The 20,929-nt window shown below is 43.3% G+C and overlaps 1 protein-coding gene across 1 annotated transcript in view; it reads right to left on the bottom strand.

Moving 5' to 3' along the window:
- MARCH6 (membrane associated ring-CH-type finger 6) overlaps positions 1–20,764 on the bottom strand; it is a 499,681-nt gene extending 478,917 nt beyond the window's left edge. The window contains exons 1-2 of the mRNA XM_018566614.1: positions 20,761–20,764; positions 19,351–19,412 (exon numbers count right to left, since the gene is read on the bottom strand). Coding sequence (XP_018422116.1) covers positions 19,351–19,412; positions 20,761–20,764 — 66 coding nt within the window. The remainder of the gene's footprint in view (positions 1–19,350; positions 19,413–20,760) is intronic.
- Positions 20,765–20,929: the final 165 nt, after the last annotated feature.

Below are 20,929 nucleotides of genomic sequence, written 5' to 3'. Positions count from 1 at the left end.
AAGAAAAAAAAAAAAAAAAAAAAAAAAAAAAAAAAAAAAAAAGGGGGGGGGGGGGGTAGAAGGTAGAAAACGGGAGTGAAATGCAAGAAAGGAAGCTAGGAAAACACCAGTCAGCAAAAATACAGGTGAAACTCAAATAATTAGAATATCGTGCAAAAGTAATTGCAGTAAGTGCTGCAAAAGGGGTCCAAACCAAGTACCGAGTACATATGCATGCTTGTACTTTTCAGAGGTCCGATATTGTTCTATGTACAATCCTTGTTTTATTGATTGCATGTAATAATCTACTTTTTTGAGGTTGTGGATTTGGGGTTCTTGGGGTTTTCATGAGATGTAAGCCATAATCATCACAATTATGACAAATCACGGCTTGAACTATCTTGCTTTGCATGTAATGAGTCTATCTCATATATTAGTTTCACCTTTTAAGTTGCATTAGTGAAATAAATGAACTTTGCACGATATTCTAATTATTCGAGTTTCACCTGTAAGACGAGCAACAGAGGACACTTTAGGAATCTTCAACCCTCTGCGACAGGTGGGAGAAAACCAACAGCCCTTAAGGGACTAATGGGGGTCAAGCACGCATTCCTGCCAGGGAGGTATAAAGGCCACTACGATAAAAGCATAAAATAAATAACTGGTACCGAACAAATGATAATGGACAATTAAGTTGGCTACCTCTTGTAGGTCCACAACCACCATAAGCTAGCACTTCAATAAACAGGACCACAAGACAGCAGTCGAGATAAAATCCGAGCAGTTCACATTCCCACATACCTATGAAACATAAAACAATTTAGGCAGCAACCATAAGTAAGAAAACTTAAAACTGGTTCGAAACACCGGAGACAAAGAAAACTTCAGTGTTAAACAGTGCAATCAAAACATAGTGCAACATATCACCAGGCTTAACCACGGGGAAATTCCACAGGAGGTAGTTCCATGCCGAAATATTGAAGAAACAAGTGGAGAGAAATGAAATCACACTTCAACCGTCAAGAGTGTGGAAACAATGAAATCCATCCGAACAGGCTGCCGAAGAACAAGGTCACGCTCAACCAGGAAACAGGGCTCCTGAAGGCGACTCAGCAACAGACGGTGGAACCACAAGCATAGATGATGGAGAGCCACGATGAGATGGAGGAGACCTTGCTGATGAATCACGTTAACCAGGAGAGCAAAACGGCGAATTAGAGACGATCAACACATGCTTGGGCTACGGCAGAGCATGATAAGAGAAGGACAACTTGAATGGGAAGCCCCATCGGTATTAAGGCCCGAAGGATTCTATCGAACTTCAGCCGATCAATGGGTAGCTCAGGAGCCAGTTCCTGAAAGAGAGCGGTGACAGTTGAGTTGAGATCCAGAATGGTTTCAGGTAATCCCCGTAAATGGAGATTAGAGTGCCACTCTCTATTTTTATAAATCGTCCAGTTGAGAGTGAAAATTCACATTCATTCTGAAGGGAAGCAATATCAACACTATGTGTATCCATGATGGCAGAAAGATAGTGGAGGTGAGATTCCAGAGCCGAAGTGCGGCTGCCAATGTCTCTGATCTCCCTGGTCAGCGAGTTTCTGAGACATTTTCTCCAGGGCAGAGTGGAGTACCTCAATGCGAGCTGGGAGATCCGGGGCAGGTGGTGGGGCATCACCCGGTAGGCTGTCATGTGGGAGCGGTAATTCCAAGGAATCGTCTGAGTCCTGTTGTGAGGTCAGAGCAGGCAAGACAGAAGGAGTAGAAGACGCAGGTGCCATCTTGCCGGCCCGCTCCAGTGCCTCGCGGATAGTCTTGGGCCCTGATTTAGACTTCTTCTTGGCGCTGTGCAGAACCATGACTGACCCGATCAGGATCCCCCGGCGGTAAAGAACGAGGTAAGATTAGTTGTAAGGCACAGGATCGACTGTAATGTGCGGCAGTGGCATAAACCTCCCCAGCTGGTGTGAAGCACACTCAAGATGCATGCATCCCGGCGACTGAGGGCATGCACTGCCCAGAATTCACATATTTGACAGATGAAAAAAAATCGTTTTTTTGGACCTGCAGTTTGGGTTTGATGAAGGTGGGGTTATAGTTTTCAGGACCCCTTTAAACCGACTGCCAGTAATTCATATCTCCATGTGAAAGTCGGGCATTACCTGAGGTGGATGAGCAATGCTCCCGAGGGCCAGTTTTGCAGGTTCCGCAGAACTTACACGAACGATGAGGATTAACTCGCTCAGGGAGAAATCTTAAAACTCAAATTTATGGAGAAAGGATATAAAGAAGCAGATCCAGCTATAGAGGAGTACAACAAATCCCAGCAATAATACATTATACAGTGGTGTAATGCCGAATACCACTAGCTATAGAGGACTACAAAACCCAGCAATCGTACATTATAGAGCGAAATGCAGAATACCACCAGCTATAATGTACTATTGCTGGGATTTGTTGTATTCCTCTATAGCTGGTGGTATTTTGCATTGTGGTGTATAATGTACTATTGCTGGGTTTTGTAGTCCTCTATAGCCAGTGCAATTCTGCATTCATTGCTCTATCATTTTACACTTTTCATTTCACTATATTGCACACCCCACTTTTTTTTTTCTTTACTACTTCCACCGCTCCAAGCTTGCTCCTGTGATGGACTACAATTTCAATTCAAACTAGTCGTCCATCACTGGAGCCATTTTTTAACATTTATTTTATTTTTTTATCCGATTAATCGAACTTAATAATCGGCTAACTAATCAATTTGATTTTGAAAATAATCGTTAGCTGCAGCTCTAGTTTCAGTACACAATATAACAAAGCTTTGGTGGTCTGCAAAGTGTTAAATAAATATTTGAGGGTGCTACAGTAAGGCCCAATTTTTAAAACAACTTTTCATCCTTGCCCAAGTGTTATCTTCAGAAAACCACGCGATCTCAGAAGCATGATCACACTTATTAAAGTAAGATATGGCCATGAAGCATTATGTAGGAAAGGTATACCGTATATACTCGAGTATAAGCCGAGATTTTCAGCCCATTTTTTTGGTTGAAAAGTGCCCCCCTCGGCTTATACTCGAGTCAGCGCCAGCGCGTCTTCTTACTTACCTCGCCGAGCGTCGCGTCACTGCTGCTCCGGTGTGCGGCGCTCCGAGCGGGGTCATCTGGCAGTCTCCGGGTCCTAATTTAGGTGGCCGGAGACTGCCAGATGACCCCGCTCGGAGCGCCGCCCACCGGAGCAGCAGTGACGCGACGCTCGGCGAGGTAAGTAAGAAGAAAAGAAAAAAAACCCCGCAGCGCCAGTACAGCAGGGGAGCAGGGATGAGTCAGCGGCGCGCTGATCAGGCGAGAGGAGCTCCAGGTGGGGTTGTAATTTAGCGGGCAGGCACCTCTAAGCCAGCTAAATTAGGACCCCACCTGGAGCTCCTCCCACTGGACCAGCGCGCCGCTGACTCGTCCCTGCTCTCTCCGTGATGTGATGATCCGATCACCGGCACACAGTGAGTGAGGGGAGGGAGGGGGGGGGGGGGGGTAGAGAGAGAGATTCATTAAGCAATTATATATGTATTGTCTGCACTGTATTAGCAGTATATACTCTATATAGAGTATATACTGCTAATACAGTGCAGACAATACATTTACAATTATACTAACATGAATGTATTAAATGATCTGTATGTAGCCCTGTACTATGGATCATTTAACCCATTCATGTTAGCAGAGGTTCATTGTAAATGTATTGTTGCAGGCACTCTATATGTACATGTACTATATACTACATATAGAGTGCACTGAACAATAGATTTACAATTATCCTCTGCTAATATGAATGGGTTAAATGATCCGTAGTACATGGTATGTAGCCCTGTACCCCCTTTTCCACTTACAGAGCTAGGTTATTTTTCTTTTAAATAAATATTAATGTAATTTTATTGGTATCTATCTACCAGTAGCTGCCTCATTTCCCACCCTCGGCTTATAGTCGGGTCAATACTTTTTCCCAGTTTTTTTTGGTCAAATTAGGTACCTCGGCTTATATTCGGGACGGCTTATACTCGAGTATATACGGTATTTGGCCAAACAGGCAATGACAGTTGTGGTGTCCCTAACTGTGGTGCATGAAACTACGTGTGGCACTAACAAAACAAGAAAAAGATGTTGGTGGCACACATGGATAAACATATCCTATAAAGCAATTCATCAATTGCGGCATCCAATATGTGGTTTATGAACTCTTATGTCCTTGCAGGAAGCTGCATGTTGGCAGAACACCACTAACACTAAGAATAAGATTGGTGGAGCATAAAATAAACATAAATAGGGTTGATCAGTATTCAGTACTTTTTCTCAAGCATCACAATGTAAATACTACAGTGATGCAAGTATTTGGTTTAGTGAGTGTTTCAGACATAAATGATGAAGGCAGTAGGTTTCAGAAATGATGTTCCAGAGAGACTTATTGGATCTACAGACTAAGTAGGATGGTGCCTGGGGGTTTAAATAAGAGCTTGTAACTCCCCTAATTATATAAAGATGTGTGAATATATAAGCATAATTTTACTGTACGGCACAGTAGACTGCTACTATATAATTTATATTGCTTCGTGGCTTCTATGTCGCTGTCATTTTTTATATTACATATTTTATGTATAGTTCTGATTATTGTATATATGCTACTAATTATCTTTTTATTGAGTCTTAACCTATAGAGCAGTGGTCTCGAAGTACCGGCCTGAGAGCCAATTGTGGCTCGCAGCCAGCTCACAATACGGTACATGGACCGCGTACCCAACTTGTGCCTAATGCCTAATCTGGCATTTAAAAGCGGCAGCTGTACCCATTCAAGTGAATGATTAGGTGACAGCTGCTGCATGTAGACGCCTGCACACCGCATGTAATGGTATGCAATAGGATTACATTCGGTTAGGAATCAATCACGCTCCCTGGACGCATCGATTGTGCATCCAGAGTGTTTTCTAACCACATGTAATAATATCACATGCAGTATCATTACATGTGGTGTGCAGTCGTTTACATGCAGCTGCTGTCACCTCATCATTAACTTGAATGGGTGGCAGCTGTCACTTGTAAACACCAGATTAGTGGTTCCTGCTTCAGGAAAATGCAAGTTCCTGATGCAGGAATCCCTAATCGCACCTAAACCTACTGGTATGAATGGGGCCTTATTGGGTGTGTATTAGTGCCCGTAGTACCGTACCGGATATAATTAAAATTTTATTTTATAGTATGACATTTGGCAAGCAGCCCCATGGGAGAAAAAAATTGTCGAGTGGCCCCCGAGTGCATTGAGTTTGAGACCCCTACTATAAGAGTATTGTCATGAAGTTATGAGGAACAATATTACTTATTTAAATTTTATAGGATGACATGTTTTTGATACATGTTTTTAATGTACCTTTTTATTCACTTTAATTAGTGGTATTCATCCGGTATAATATATGTCCCTGTTTCCATTTGCCTTATGTGTGCACCGGCAGCCTTTCAACATAGTGTATTTATTTCTAAGTTGTATTAACCCCTTCATGACTGAGCTTGTTTTTAGTTTCTGTTCGTAAATGACTGACACACTTTTGACATTTTTGCTGTGTGATTCTTCCACGTCAGTAATATACTTTCTTACAAAGTGCACCCACACATATTATATATTGTTTTTAGAGGACAGATAGGGCTACAAATGTATATCACATATGTGTGTCTAACGCCTCACTTAGGACAAATAAAATATAAAAAAAGAGGAAAAAACTTTTTAAAAAACCACTTTTTTCCCAGTTTTGATTTGTAGTATTTTTTTACAAAACCAGCACAGCTAAAAAAAAATGCAATAAATTCATTCATTTATTTGTCCCTTATTTTGTATTTTTTTACACTAATTTTTTTGTACACTTTTCACAATTGTTTTTTTTTACACTTTTCACTATTTTGTTTAAACTTAAAAATGTTATTTTATTTATTATTTATATCAAGCAGTCATTGTGAATTAATCTCACTATTACTGCTTGATAAATGAATACATTTTTGGTTATCAGGCTGCTTAAAACTTCAGAACAGCCGATAATAAGTTAGTGACACTGATTCAGGATTCAGCTGTCACGAATTAAAGGTTTTCTTGAACGTTCCAACAACGTTTAGAAAACTGAAACATTCTTCTTTCAGGAATAGATACATTATGTATCTATTCCTAAAAGTGAAAGAAAGAAAAAAAAAAAGCCAGTATAGCTTGAGAGAGATATATCTCGATCTATACGAGCTGTCAGAATGCCGGCTTTTGCCGGCATGTGTGCCCGCTCTGCTTTGACTCTCAGACACCCGATATTAAGGTATCGGGTGTCTGAAAAAGGTTAACCATTTCATTAATGGATGCCTCGAAACTGAGGCATACATTAATGAATGGTAACTTCTGATTCTCAGCGGTTACCAGCCTTCTAGTGCAGCAAATAACTCGTCACGTACAGTGTACGTGACGAGTCATTTGGTCCCTTCGTGGGGGGACGTACAGTGTACGTCTCCCGTTACGAAGGGGTTAATTTTACCCCTTCTCTGTTTTGGGGTGTGTGTCTGGGCTGTGTTGTATGACTAGCCAATCAGCGTCATTGATGGTTGCCATGCCAATGCAGCAATGCTTTTAGCCTTTGTGGTGTCCCATCTGTCAGGGCTTATGACGGAAGGGCACACTTGGGTATGTCACTTCTGCTTCTGGATATTGTGTAATTGCCGGTCTGACCACTTCTGGTTTTGGTTCCGGAAGTATTTAAGGTAATCAGACCACCATGCTGAGCCATATATTAGCCATATGGGTGCACTCAGGAACAAAAAGTTAATTTTGAAAATGTGACCGGTACCCAAAAGTTGTTTGATTATTGGAAGGTCAGCATAGGAGGTGTTCTGGCATCTGTGATCATGTGATTGGCTAGTTCGAGTACTTGTACAATGGCATGAAGTTAGTACCCAGCTCTAATGAAGGGTGCTGACCCCTGGACCACGTAAGCGCTAAACTGCATCCCTGGCAAGTCCAGTGACTGTGGATTACTCTGTTTGGCTATGGTGTCCATTTGAATTATGTAGTTAAGATCTTGGAGGGCTTTTTAATTTTTTCTTTAACAAATTATATTACACAAGGAGGAGGTGCCTTTTTCTGTTTTTTAACATACAGACAGTTAAAGCCAGTGATCGAAAAGCAAGGTGGAATACTGGTACTTAATATTGGTGACAATATCCCCTGGATCCATGGTCCTTGCAACAAACCGGTCCAGTTTGTTGTTGAGCCTGGACCTCAAGAGGTCCAAGTGTCTCCCACCTGTGACAAATGGGTTGAAACACCTCAGGATGAATGGACCATTCCCATGATCAAGATGCTAATGACTGAGGTAGTCCACATGCCAACTTTCCATGCATGGAATGTGTAGTGGACAGGGCCGAACAGTAAAGTTATGCCCAAGCCAGATTCAGGTCTGCAGCTTCTGGTGCCTCCTTGATATCTGATATTTCGAAAGAATATTGGTCAGATGACCCTACAAATGAGAGTTCTAGCGTTGAAGAGACAAATGAACATCTCTGAGCTGATGAGTGTCCCTGATCCAAGTGGCCAAGCAGGTAACACCGGTGGGAAAAAAAATGGGGATGTGTAAATATGAGTCCTTGATGTTTACCAAGGCCAGGAAATCTACCAGGTACAGGGAGGCAATGGCAAAGTGATTTTATCCAGAACTTTTGGACCCATAATAACTGGTTGAGGATCTTCAGTTCAAAAATAGGGCAAACCCCTCCCTTGGACTTGGGGACAGTGAACAGGTTGGAGTAAAACTTCTGGAACATTCCTACTTTAAGGCAGCAAAGGGAGCTGCACTCCTTTTAGGAGATTTTGGCAGATTGCATAGCAGGAAACAAAAAGGAGGCTCAGATTCCAGTTTGTGGCCTTTGGTAACAAAACTCTGAACCCAGTTGCCGGAAATGTCCCTCAGCCAAAGTTCCAAGGTGACTGAAAGACATCCGCCCACTTGTAAGAGTGGGGACACTCCTTCATTGAGAAAAGGGCTTAACCCGGGCCTTAGAAGGCTAGAAGGACAAGGCCTTGCTAAAGAAAGGCATGTCCTGTTTTGTTTTGGAACCTGAGGCTTGTGAAGGGTGAAAATAACTTTTCTATTGGGAGGGAGCAGAAGACTTTGCTACCATAGTTTTAAATTACTTCTGAGGCTAGGAGGTACTCCCTTCATTCCCCATGACTTAATTGATGCAAGCATTCAAGTATTACCCAAAAAAGGCATCTTCTATGGGGTGTGGCTTATCAGTGGTGCCGTAGAGACGTGCTTTTGAGGAGCTCTGCAACCCGAGACCTACACTCAGCGGACATCACCCGAGAGGGCAGTTTACCCTCTCGTCGAGCCATGGTCAAAAGCAAGAAGAGTGCCAAGACCCCAGGGTAGGTGGAAAAGTGAACGATCCCGGCCATGTTTCACCCGGGGGTACCATCCTCGTCTGCCGACACCTGTGGGTTCAGGGAGCAGAGCGGACATCTTGCCTCCCACATGGAGTGCACTCCGCAGCCGGCACCAGCAGCTCCTTGGGCTGAAGCTTCTCCGTCCTCGGAGTACGGGGGAGATTCGTCCACGATCCGCTCACTGAGACCGGACTCACCTGCTCCCTCACCTCCAGCAGCGGATCTCCGGTTCTAACCCGATCTGGCTGTCATGCTGGGTGTTGAGCTACGGGCGATCTTACAGAGCCTGACCACCAAGGATGACATCACCCTTTTGCACAGCAGGTGTAGGGGGCCGTATGAAAGGAGTTGGATGAGCACTGACCACTGCCCCGCAGCATCAGACGCAGCTCTGGTCACCGTGGAGGCCAGAGTATTAGCACTGGAGTTGCATGCTGCAATGCATGCCAGGGAATTCACACTGATGCAGCTCAAATTGGATGATTGTGAAAACCGGAGCGAAATAATGTGAGAATCAAGAGGGATCCCTGAATCCACAGTTGGGCCAGATCTCCGTGCGACGGTACAAGCTTTTTTTCAACAAACTACTGGACCGCAACCCTGCCACGGTAATTGAATTAGAGTGCATAGGGCTCCGGGTCCGAACGCTGGGAATGCTGACCTCCCCAGAGATGTGTTATGTTGTGTACACTTTTTTTGTGCAAAAAGAAGAGATCATAAGAAAAGCCTGGAACGTGCGCTCAGTGGAATTTGATGGAGCTGAAATATCCATTCTTCCGCATGTATCCTGCTTCAATTTTGACCTCCGACACCATCTCTGACTCCTGGCAAAGATCATTTTGCTGGGGGCGACCTACCGTTGGGGTCATCCTTTTCATCTCCTGGTCAAGAGGGGTCAGGCGTCTTTTTCTTTGTAAGTCCCGGAACAGCTACCTGCCCTCTTTGATTTTCTTTGGACTTCACCGATTGACGTTCCGAATTGGCTCGAGTCAGCTCCGTACGAAGAGTTGTATTGGTTTGCCATCGCTCTCCGGGCCCTGCCCAGTCTTCTCGATACCCATGGCTCGGATCCGTGGTGTTCTCCGATTATTTTCCTTTTACCAATGGGACACGTCAGGGATGTCCCTTGTCTCAATTGCTATTCATTTTATCCCTGGAACCTCTCCTCTATCATATATCAGAGCCAACCCGGATATCATCGGCCGTTTACGTGGACCAGCGTACCACAAGATTGCGGTTTATGCAGACGATTTATTCATGACCATGACCAATTTGCAGACTTCACTACCGAACATACTGACTGAACTGACCGACTATGGGAGGGTTTCCTACTGCAAAATGAATATGCAAAAATCTGCGGCCATGGCGTTTTTTCTGACAGATGCTGGCCTACACTGCATACTGTCATCCTTCCCCCTTCCGATGGGCATCGGAACACCTCCAATACCTAGGGGTCAGGATAATCAGCTCGGTTGCTGGGGCATTTCAAGTAAATTTCCCCCCACTGCTCATGCAAATCAGAAAGGATCTTGCTACCAGGACCAAGGGCACGCTGTCATGGTTTGGCAGAAACGGAGTTCATAAAATGAAAGTTCTCCCAAGCTTGTTATACCTCCTGCAAACCCTTCCAATTTACATTCCTCCGTCGTTTCTGAAAAAGATTTGACGGGAATTCTCAGTTCTCTTGTGGGCGGACAAGGCCCACAGACTTAACCGTACTCTCATATCCCTGCCTAAATTGAAGGGTGGCCTTGGCTTCCCTGATCCGATCCGCTACCCCCGAGCTTCTCACCTGCTTCAAGTCTTGGAATGGTGCAACGTGAATTCGGAGAAGAGGTGGATTCAGCTGGAACAGGCTCTAATCACACTGCCCCTATGGTGCATCCCATGGCTGGACCGCTCCATTTGGAATGATGTAAACATCCGCTAGTCGTTACTACTCTGAATGTAGCCCACTCTTGCACAGGAATTTTCACCCAAGGTCCTTCTACGTCACCGATGGTACCGGTGATTGGCAACCCCCTATTCCCGCCGGGCGTAGGAGATAAATCCTATGCCCCCTTCCTCTCCGTTAACCTTTTTTTTCGGGTGGGCCACTTTGGAGATTAAGCGGGCTTAACCCCGCTACTAGAGTTGCCACACAGAATATCTCCACCCCTGCACTGGTGACAAGCCATGCAGCTCCGGGCCTTTCTGCACACTATCCAAGGTAGTATGTCTACCCCGGCCGCCATGACCCTGTTCGAGGAACTCTGTTTTGAGGAACAACCGGTAGAATATTGACTCTCCGGAGCTCACTCTCTTCTTTACGCAGACCTGCCACCAGATTTTGTTTCTTATGAAATGGGAAAGGGACCTGGAGGTTACATTTACCCCTGACCAATGGGGTTATATGCAATTATTTGCTCGTAAGGCTTCCGTATCCAGTACGATCCAGGAATCTGGTTACAAGATTCTTACGAGATGGTACCGTTTGTCCCGGCTACTCTTCACAAGTATTCCCGCAATGCTCCCCCTTTTGTTGGAGATGTGGTGAACAACCAGACACACTGCTACAGATCTTTTGGTCCTGCCCCCGGTTGCAGGCCTTTTGGGACTCAGCCACGCGAATTATCACTAAGCTCACTGGAGTAGACCTGAGGGACGAGCCGACAGCCTTTCTCCTACACCCGGCACCGCTCTCCAAATGCAAATACAAAAATTATGTTACTACACCTAATTAACACTTCCCGGACATGCATTCCCCTGTACTGGAAAAACATTGATCTGCCACTGCTTAGTTAGTGGTTTCAGTGGGTTGAACACATTTGAACCATGGAGGAATTGACTGCCGTCCTCAATCACTCTGAACAAAACTTCAGGAAAACGTGGTTCTACTAGACGGGTTTTGTGTATTCCACTGAATACAGTGAACTCATGCGCTCTGGGTGAGCGCTTTTTAGAGTACACAATCCAGTCGATTGCCTTTACCCATGAGGACCAACCCTGGTATTCCATCCCCTCCCTTTCCCTCCCATTGTCTGTGATCCCTTCCCCCCTCCCTCTTTTCTCCTCCTTTCTCTCGACATGGCTTTCCTTGCTGACTTTACTGGCTTGTTATTTATACTTTCCTATATCTTTGGCTTTCCTGCATCTTTTTCTCAGGTTCACAGCATTGTGTACGTTCAAATATGATATTTCAGCAGTGTAATGCACGGGAACATGTCGTGCTAAAGTCAATATGTTGTATTGTTGCAGGTAATATGTTGCGCGCTGATCATTTGTTTAGCGCTATAACCAGAAGGCACCTCCTCTGCTTCTCGGCACCATGCTACCCGTCAACCTGCAATTCAGCTATTCCCAGACAGAATTCTGCCGAGCTGCAGGGAGGTCAGGATTTATACTAATCTATGGTTGGTATTGTTGTGCATTTATGTATACAACGTTGTTTTCACATGTTGTTTCCACATTCTGTATGTTGTGCCCTTTACTTGGTATATATTGAAAATGTTCAAATAAAGAATTAAAAAAAAAGGCATCCTTCAGTGAAGGGAATATGATCTAGGCATTAGGCAGGAAAGATCTGCAGACCAACTTGATACAAAGGAAGGCTCATCCTAGTTTTCTGGTGAAGGGTATCTGCCAGGCTGCCCCCACAGTAGCACAGGGAAAAATATGAAATGTTTAAGAACTTCGGGTTCAGTCAGCTGTGGCTATGGTATCCATAGCCACAGCATTGGACGAAACAGATAAGGTCTGACATACCACCAGGTAAGAGGTAACCGCAGGCTAGGACTGCAAGAGTAAATGAGGCCTTAACTTTTTCCCTGCCAGCACTGTATGCCTTACGGCACTGGAGTCAGGCCCCTGTAAACAGACTGTTTACCTGTGTAAAGCTTTACACTGAAAGCAATTCTGGCAGCTGAGCTGCTCTAAGATTGCTTCCAGGAGGCGGTGAACAGGACTCCTCCCCCGCCCGAAACTCCTGCCTTGTTTCCTGGGCTCTGCTGCCCCTCCTGTCGGCCCGGGATAGGCATCACGGGTGTCAGCAGGAAGAGAGACCAGCGAATATCCCTCAGCAGATCTCATCCTCGCTGAATGGAGACAGAAGTGACGCGGGCTGCATCACTTCCGGCTCCTCAGTAACTACAAAAATCCAGTGTTCTTTATCTTCATTAAGGGACATAGGATCAGTATTCAGAGACATGTGGAACATTCAAAAGTGATCCAACTGACACATTAAAAAAAAAAACAATATAAAAGTGACGAACAATAGAAAAGGGAGCTGACTGAAGGACTTTATGCCCGAAGCTGGCATCTTATCATGCTTAAGCATCCACCTAATAGAACGTAGAAAACATACACAGAGGACCAGGCAGCAAGCTTGCAAATTTGAGAAACAGATGCTGGTTGCCTAAAAGCTCAAGAGGCACTCACTGATCTAATAGAATGTGCCTTGACAGGAAAAACTAAACAATGATTTGTCTGAGCCACTGAAAAATAGTGGACCAAGAAGCTGGCCCTCCCTTAAGGGGACAATCATGGGTGAATAGGATTCAGATATTCTCATGGACGCTATAGCTGACAGGTAAACCCATCCATACAGAGAAGGCAGATGTCCTTAGGATGTACTTGAATAGGATTGCAAGAGCAACGATTTTTACTTTTATGGTACTCAGGGCTAAATGTTGATCTAGAGCCGATTGTAGAAAGGGTCAGGATTCATCCATTGGAGCATTCACTGAAGTAATATTTTCTTGCTTGACACCACGCAAAGTATGCCTTCCAAGTTCAATAGTAAACTTAGTGGGATGTAGTCTTCCTAGCTTTTAACAGTGTAGAGATGATTAAATATGAAAGGCCTTTCTCTCAAGATGGGCTCCAGCACCTATACAGGTTAAACTGATATTAAAGTTAATAGGAATATAAAACACAGAGCGCCTCCATCGTGTAAAACCTTTTTAACAAACAACAATAAAAAACAGTTGGATTTGAACTCACAAAGGGAGATAAATGACAGGCATGAACAGATCCCGTAAAACACTTATCCAGTTGGCTATCAGTCCTTCTTTGGTTGATGCGTTTCCGAGGTCACGCCTCCTTCATCGGAACAAATTAAGAACAAGGATTTAAAGCTATCCAAAATGCTGATCAAATCACTTACAATGGATGCTGCTTCTTGATGTTGAAAAGTTTGAGTTTCCTGCAGAATCAGCTGGTCTCCCGAGCATTGGCCTTGGCATCCTGTTTTAGGGTTGCTCCTTTCTCAGAGTTTTATGGACCCACCCTTGAGTATGCTCTACAAACACAGAAAATTAAGGTACTCCCCTACCCACAGCCCCTCTCCTCTATTGTGATCTTGTTCAGGACAGGAAGTTCAGGGAAGCCGAGCTGAGAGAATTGGAACCAGCTGTTCAGAAACACAATGACTAAGTGCTTTGTCAAAAATATAAATAAATACTGTGTTGCACGATGTATATTTGTTTGATTTGGGCTCATTATTTTAAAAAAATTGAGAGAGTTTAATACTACTTTAAAGATAATGACTGCAAAGCAGGGAGGTAAAACACTTCATGGGGCAGAAAGTCCAGTTGATCTGAGAAAGTACACAGAGTGTATGCCAAAGATTTGACCAGATCGCAGTATCACATCCGTATGGGCCAATTCAGTGCTACGAGTATGACTGGAATGCCCTTCACCTCGATCCTGCATAGTAGGCGAGGAACGCATTTCAGAGGAGCAATGCATGCATTAGGCACAAAGTCACTAGAGCATTCACTACTTCTCCAAGAAATCTCTGCTTCTAGAAAAAAACCTATGCTATTTGATGTTGATTATGGAGGTTAAGAGGTCGAGATCTGGGGTGCCCCCCACCTGTGACAGAGCTCATGAGAATCTCCAGGTGTAGTGACCATTCCCTCAAGTCCAGATGCTGTCAACTGAGATAGTCTGCCAGCCAATTAGGTTGTATCTGGCTGGCAAATGTTTCTTTTTTGTGTGTTTGCTAGCGTCCACCTCCTGTCTGTGGCTGCATAGAACCCATTTGTCTTTGAATACGGATCCTGTATCCCTTAGTAACCACTTCAGGACCACCATATGTACAGTATATAAACAGTGCAGTAGCCGTGATCATAGTAATTCTTTTCTTTATTCAGTTCAATAAATACTCAAAGTGCTCAATTAAAAAATTCCTAGTTTCCATAGCATTGATAAACATACATTAAAAGCATCCTTCACCACAAGTGATATAACATAACAGATTATATATCAAAGTTATTTCATTAATCCTCTGCTTATCCACATTTCAGGCAGCTTACGTGCAAAAACGAAAATTGTGCCACGCGTTACATAGCATCGCAAACGCCGGAGTGAGAGCAATAATTCTACAGCCATCAATCGCTGTTAACACTAAAAGCTTTTAAAGCAAATCTATAGGAAATTTGGGGTATTGTAGTTTTTTTGCAGTTTCAAGGGCGAACGTAATTTTAAGGCTTGACATGTTTGGTATCAATTTACCCGACATGATCCCATCTTTTATATTTTACAAAGAAAATTGGGTATTACATTCTGTTTCTGTGCACTAAATTTCATTTTAGTGTATTGTATCCTAAAAATACTAGTTTGACAAGCATTTGCACAAATACTGTGCGACATAAAAAAATGCAACTAGCAATTTTTTTTATTCTACAGGGCCCCTGCTTTCAGAAAATATATAATTGTTTGGGGGTTTTAGGCTGTTATCTAGCCAAAATTCAGATTTTTATCATGTGTGTGCAAATATCAAGAAATTGCTCAGGACAGCAAGTGGTTAAGAAATTGCTACGGATAGGAAGTGGTTAAAAAGGAACTGAACTCTGGAAACTGTGAACAAAAGATGGCAGGAATAAGGCAAAGGGCTAGTCCCCAGCTTTGCCTGTAGTCTCTGTTCAGCTGATATTTCCCCATTACTGAGGTATCATATCATGTTCTGCATACAGCAGGTAGTAATCTTTTTAAGACACTTTGTTTTCCCAAGTTAGCGTATCCAGCAAGGAGAAGAGTAAGAAGGGAAGCACCAATACTTGCAGTTAGGGGCAGCAGTGCCTTAGATCCTACACTGCAGACATACAGGGATTAGGCTGTATGCACAGGCGAGTCTAGCCATCCTCACATATACCAGGACGTAGTTTTCACTAGGGATGCACCGATATCAAGTACAGTACTCAAGACAAGTACAAGAACAGATACTTTTCGAGCTCCAAGACTAGACTAAAGAAAAATTAAAAAGTTAGGAGGCAGTTGTCATTTGTAAGGAGCACACGGAGCTCCTGGGATTTGTGCATTTCTGTTTTAATATACGATTTTGTTAAAGGGATGCACAGATACCAGTTTTGCGAGTTCAAGTATTTACAAGTACTGATACATTTTTGTTTATTGTCATGTGACAGTTTTTCTAAAACAATATCGACTAATGATTTCAGGACAGTGGTGGAGCGCCAAAGCCAGGTCCCAGCTGCAACCCTGGTAGTTCTCAACAAAATGCCAAGTATCGGCACTGGTACTCAAAAAGTATAGGTGCATCCCTAGTTTTAACTTTTCATAAGGAATTAAACACAAAAGTTATGTTTTTAACGGTACTGCTCATGCACAAACAACATTTTCTTTAGATATTTTCTAAATCTTCACTTTTCGTGTTCAGGTTCACTTTATTACAGAGCTATATTAATTTGCATATGTTATATCTGACTGGAGTTCAGCTTATGATCAGGAGAGGCCACACAGAATAATGTTGTGCAATCTGTTTTAGACTTAGCAACAACAATGTATCATGAGGGTCTAACTGACTGGATAGAAATGTAGTGGATTTTTTGGAAAGAATGTATACTATAAAGTTATTAACCCGACAGGAGATTATACAATCATAAATACGGTTGCCTAAGGTCCCAACACCAATTTGTTCCTAGAGTGTTCCGCAGACCAGATATCCTGGCTGTGACTCAAAGCCAAGAGGTTCTCCTAAGCTTCTCCTTGGCTTCAACATTTTATATGACAAAGCCAAGGGAAAGCCTGGGAGGACTTCCCTCAGCTCTTTGTCACGCTGTATCTAAGAACTGGCAAGTTGAATGTAGATCTCTGCTAAACACAGGGCTCTTTCCAGAGGGGAATTTTGGCTAGGGAAGGAGGGGTTTTCTTTTGGGGAGAGGAATGTTTGCAAGGTGGATTTTCTTGTAAGAGGATGTTGGCCGGAGGAGGTTGCCTCTGGGGAGGGTTTGTTTTAGGGTTTGGCTAATTTCTGCTAAAGGCAATGTTGTGTATTCGGAGTGGTGTATTATTAAAAAGGGGGAAGGTTGGGCACATTGCTTGGGGGTGAGGGGGCAGAATTTTGCTTGGGGGAGAGGGAGGGGTTATTTGCTGTGGGAGGGTAATTTTTGCTATCATGGCATTTATTTTCAGTGTAAATGGCAATTACACTGTGCTGTGTTAAGTACTCCTGAACCTTCCACTGGGAGTTCACCATCGAGGAATGTAAAACAGCATACAGAGGTTAGAGATAAGATGTATTTAGTGTCTTTTGTCTATTCTCTACAGTATTCAATACCAGTATTGCTGTATGTTACATACCGCTGCAGTCTTTATTGTGGACCGTACACAACATACTCCTGACCCCTTGCACTCTGTGCACTGGGCCGTATGATACATTCTCCTGACCCCAGCACTCTGGACATTATATACATCTGACCCCTGCACACTATTTGTTATATTGTAACTACATACTTCTGATCAAAGTATTTTGTTAATGATTGTGCTAAGGTATATATGTGTCTGAGATTCTCACCTTCAGCACAATAATTCAAGTGTATTTTTTTTGGGACAGTTAGAATGGTATAAATTGCTTTTGTTTTTGTTTTTTTTGGGGGGGGGGGGGGTTGCTTTATGTGTTTTATTGGGAAGATTTCCCTTTAACTCCTGCCCTGAACACGCAACAGGATGAAGGATGTATTCCGCTTTCAGACAGCTGTCACAAGAACTGATATCTCTAGAACGTCCCTTTTCCTCCTGTACTGGTGACAACTGTAGAGTTCTAAACCATCCCTACTCTGCCCAACAGTTTAAAAAAAATGATTGGCTATATACAGTGCATTCAGAAAGTATTCAGACCCACTGCACTTTTTACATTTTGTTATGTTGCAGCATGATACTACAATTGTTTAAATTATTATTTTTTCTCTTATTAATCTACATTAATCTAATGTCAAAGTGAAAACAGAATTTTAGAAATGTTTGCAAATGTTTGAAAAAGGAAAAACTGAAATATCACATTGGCATAAGTAGACCCTTTGTAACAACACTTGAAATTTAGCTCAAGTGCCTCCCACTTCTCGTGATCGCTGAGATGATTCTACAACTTGATTTGAGTCCATCTGTGGTAAATTAAATTGAATGGACATTTGGAAAAGCACACACCTCTTTATAGAAGTCCTCACAGCTGACCATGCATACTGTATCAGAGCAAAAGCCATGAGGTCAAAAGGAACTGCCTGCAGAGCTCATATACGGGATTATTGCAAGGCACAGATCTGGGGAAGGCGACCAAAAAAATAAAAAAGCACATGATTCTCAAATGGAAGAAGTTAGGCACAACCAGGACTCCTCCAAGAGCAGGTTGCCCAGCAAAAATGAGCAATCAGGGGAGAAGGACCTTAGTAAAAGAGGTGACCAAGAACCTTATGGTTACTCTGAGTGAAATCCAGAAATCTTGTGTAGAGATGGGACAAAGTTCCAGAGAGACAATAATCACTGCAGGCCTCCAGAGATCTGGCCTTCATGGCAGAGTGGCTAGACGGAAGCCTCTCCTCAGTACAAAACACACATGAAAGCCCGCTTGGAGTTTGCAAAAAAAAGCACCTGAAGGACTCTCAGACAGTAAGTCTCCAGATCAGTGACCAGATCATCTGGTTTGATGAAAACAAGTTTGAACTGTTTGGCCTCAATTCTAAACATTGTCTGCAGGAAACCAGGCACCGCTTATCACCTGCCCAATGCCATCCCAACAGTGAAGCATGGTGGTGGCAGCATCATGCTGTGGGATATTTTTTTTAGCAGCAGGAACTAGGAGACTGGTCAGGGTTGACGGAAAGCTGAATGGAGCAAAGTACAGAGATATCCTCAACGAAAACCTGTTCCACAGCGGTCAGGACCTCAGACTGGGCAGAAGCTTTACCTTCTAACATGACAATGATCCTAAACACACAGCCAAGACAACACAGGAGTGGCTTAGGGACAACTAATCCAACCTGACTGAGCTTGAAGGATTTGCAAAGAAGAATGGCAGAATATCCACCAATCCAGGTGTGCAAAGCTTGTCGCCTCATACCCACAAAGACTTGAGGCAGTAATTGCTACCAAAAGGTGCTTCAACACAGGGTCTAAATACTTAGGCACATGTCATATTTCAGTTTTGTATTTAATAAATTCACAGACATTTCTACAATTCTATTTTCCCTTTGTCATTATGGTGTATTGCATGTAGATTAATGAGAGAAAAAAAGAATTTAAACAACTGTAGTATCAGGCTGCAACTAAATTTAAAAAAAAGTGAAGGGGGTCTGAATACTTTGAGTGCACTGTGTATATATAGATATATCTATATATACACACACATGCATACGCACACACGCATATATATTACACTGAGTGGCCAGATTATTATGACCACCCGACGTTTGTAGGCAAATTAGCTGTAATTTTGTGCTGAAGTTGCTAGTCTCTTAAATCACCCCCTTCTGACAGCACACGGGAGGCCACAACCACCAATTATTATTCTTCTTACAGTGTCCAGGATCTTCCAAAATACTAGCAGCACCCTTGTTGTGTGTTTTTTGTGTGAGTGTAAACAGGAAAACCTTTGCAAGTGCTGTGTATGAATGGGCATATATTTTTTTCAAGACTTAGTTAACTTACCCTTTCCCATGTCAGTTCTTCTGCTGCTCGATCCCATTCTAAAGCATTCCAATTCATGTCATCTGCAAAGAGAAAATGTCAATTAAAGGCTACCCTTAAAAACATTCCCTTTCATTGTTACATAGTTATTAAGGTTGAAGACATAGGTCCATCAAGTTCAACCTTTGGGTTGTGCGTGTTACTAAGAATAACTGTACCCCGTATATCTTGTTTGCTCATAAAAGTATTTATCTCTCAGCAGATCCCATCCTTTATGGCAGGCCTCAAAATCTCCACTCGCCCCCTCGCAATTGGCGAGTGAAAATTGTGGGGGGGGGGGGCGAGTGGAATGTCAGCAATGGTGCCTCGCCGGCGGGACTAGGGATGGAACACTGCCGCCGCGGCAATCGCTCGGTCGCTTCTGTTTTCTCTTCTCTTTCTCGCCTGCTGCAGTTACTTCATCTCTCCCCTCTTGGCCGCTGCAGCAGCAGAGATACTGAGTGGGGCAACTCAGATTAATAACGTCCGAAAGATGTGGACTGGGAGGGGGGCCTCTTTAAGACAGCGGTGGCGGGTGTACTACTTTTCCGGTATGGCTGGTTTCCTATTATATAACATTGCTGACCTCTGTACTGCGTCACAATGCTGACCTCTGCACTGCGCGTCACATTGCTGGCCTCTGCACGAGGCGTCACACAGCTGGCCTCTGTATTATGTACTGCACCACTGACTTCTGTACTGTGCATTGTTACTGATCTTTATACTCTGCGTCACACCGCTGACCTGTTGGAGTTAAGGCCGGGGCAGGGTAGGGGTTAGGTGGGGCAACTGGTGGCGAGTAACTTTTCAGGCCTGGCTAGTAGCTTAGGACTTGAAATTTTGAGCCCTGCTTTATGGGACCCACCTGTTCCTTTCTTACCTTTTTATTGTATATGTATTGGAAGTTTTTTTTTTGTGCTAACTGTATTCTATTTTAGCTGCCCGGACTGAACTTTTACTTGTTCTATTGCATTCCTTGTAGTTCTGGAAGGCCAGTGTTGTCGCTTCCATCTTATATTTTTTTAAATGCCAGCTTCTTCTTATGGATAAGCTGTTTTTCATTCGTATTCAGTCATGCAGGTTTAGCTTTTACTCTTATTTTTGTTGCCCAATGGTATGCACTGGCTAATGCTATTGTTTGGTATATCCTGAAAATAAGTCCACTCAGTGTTGTGTTAGAAATAGTTGTTCCCATATATATGGTTGTAAATGTTTTCTTTATGAAATTAATAAAAATTAATCCTAAAAAAAAGAAATAGTTGTTCCCATTTCATACCATGGATTGCAGCTTGTTGAAGTTAGCCTTTTTGAAGTGTAGTGTTCTTGTCAAACCAACCTGCCTTTCTTTTCTATAACCTACTGTGAACGTGATCACCCTGTGATCACTGGTACCCATGTTTTCCTGAGTTTCTATGTCTGAAACCAGCTCTGTATTTTTTGATATGATTAGATTTAACAATGCATTCATCCTAGTTGGGACTTCTACCATCTGTTCCATTAAACCAGGGATGGCCAAACTGCAGCCCTCCGGCTGTGGTGGAACTACGAATCCCATGAGGCT

Source organism: Nanorana parkeri, unplaced genomic scaffold (genome assembly GCF_000935625.1).
Source record: "Nanorana parkeri isolate BGI_ZX_2015 unplaced genomic scaffold, ASM93562v1 scaffold963, whole genome shotgun sequence".
Taxonomy (NCBI): Eukaryota; Metazoa; Chordata; class Amphibia; order Anura; family Dicroglossidae; genus Nanorana; species Nanorana parkeri.
Note: the sequence above shows the minus strand (reverse complement) of the source record. Positions and strands in the feature narration are given on the sequence as shown.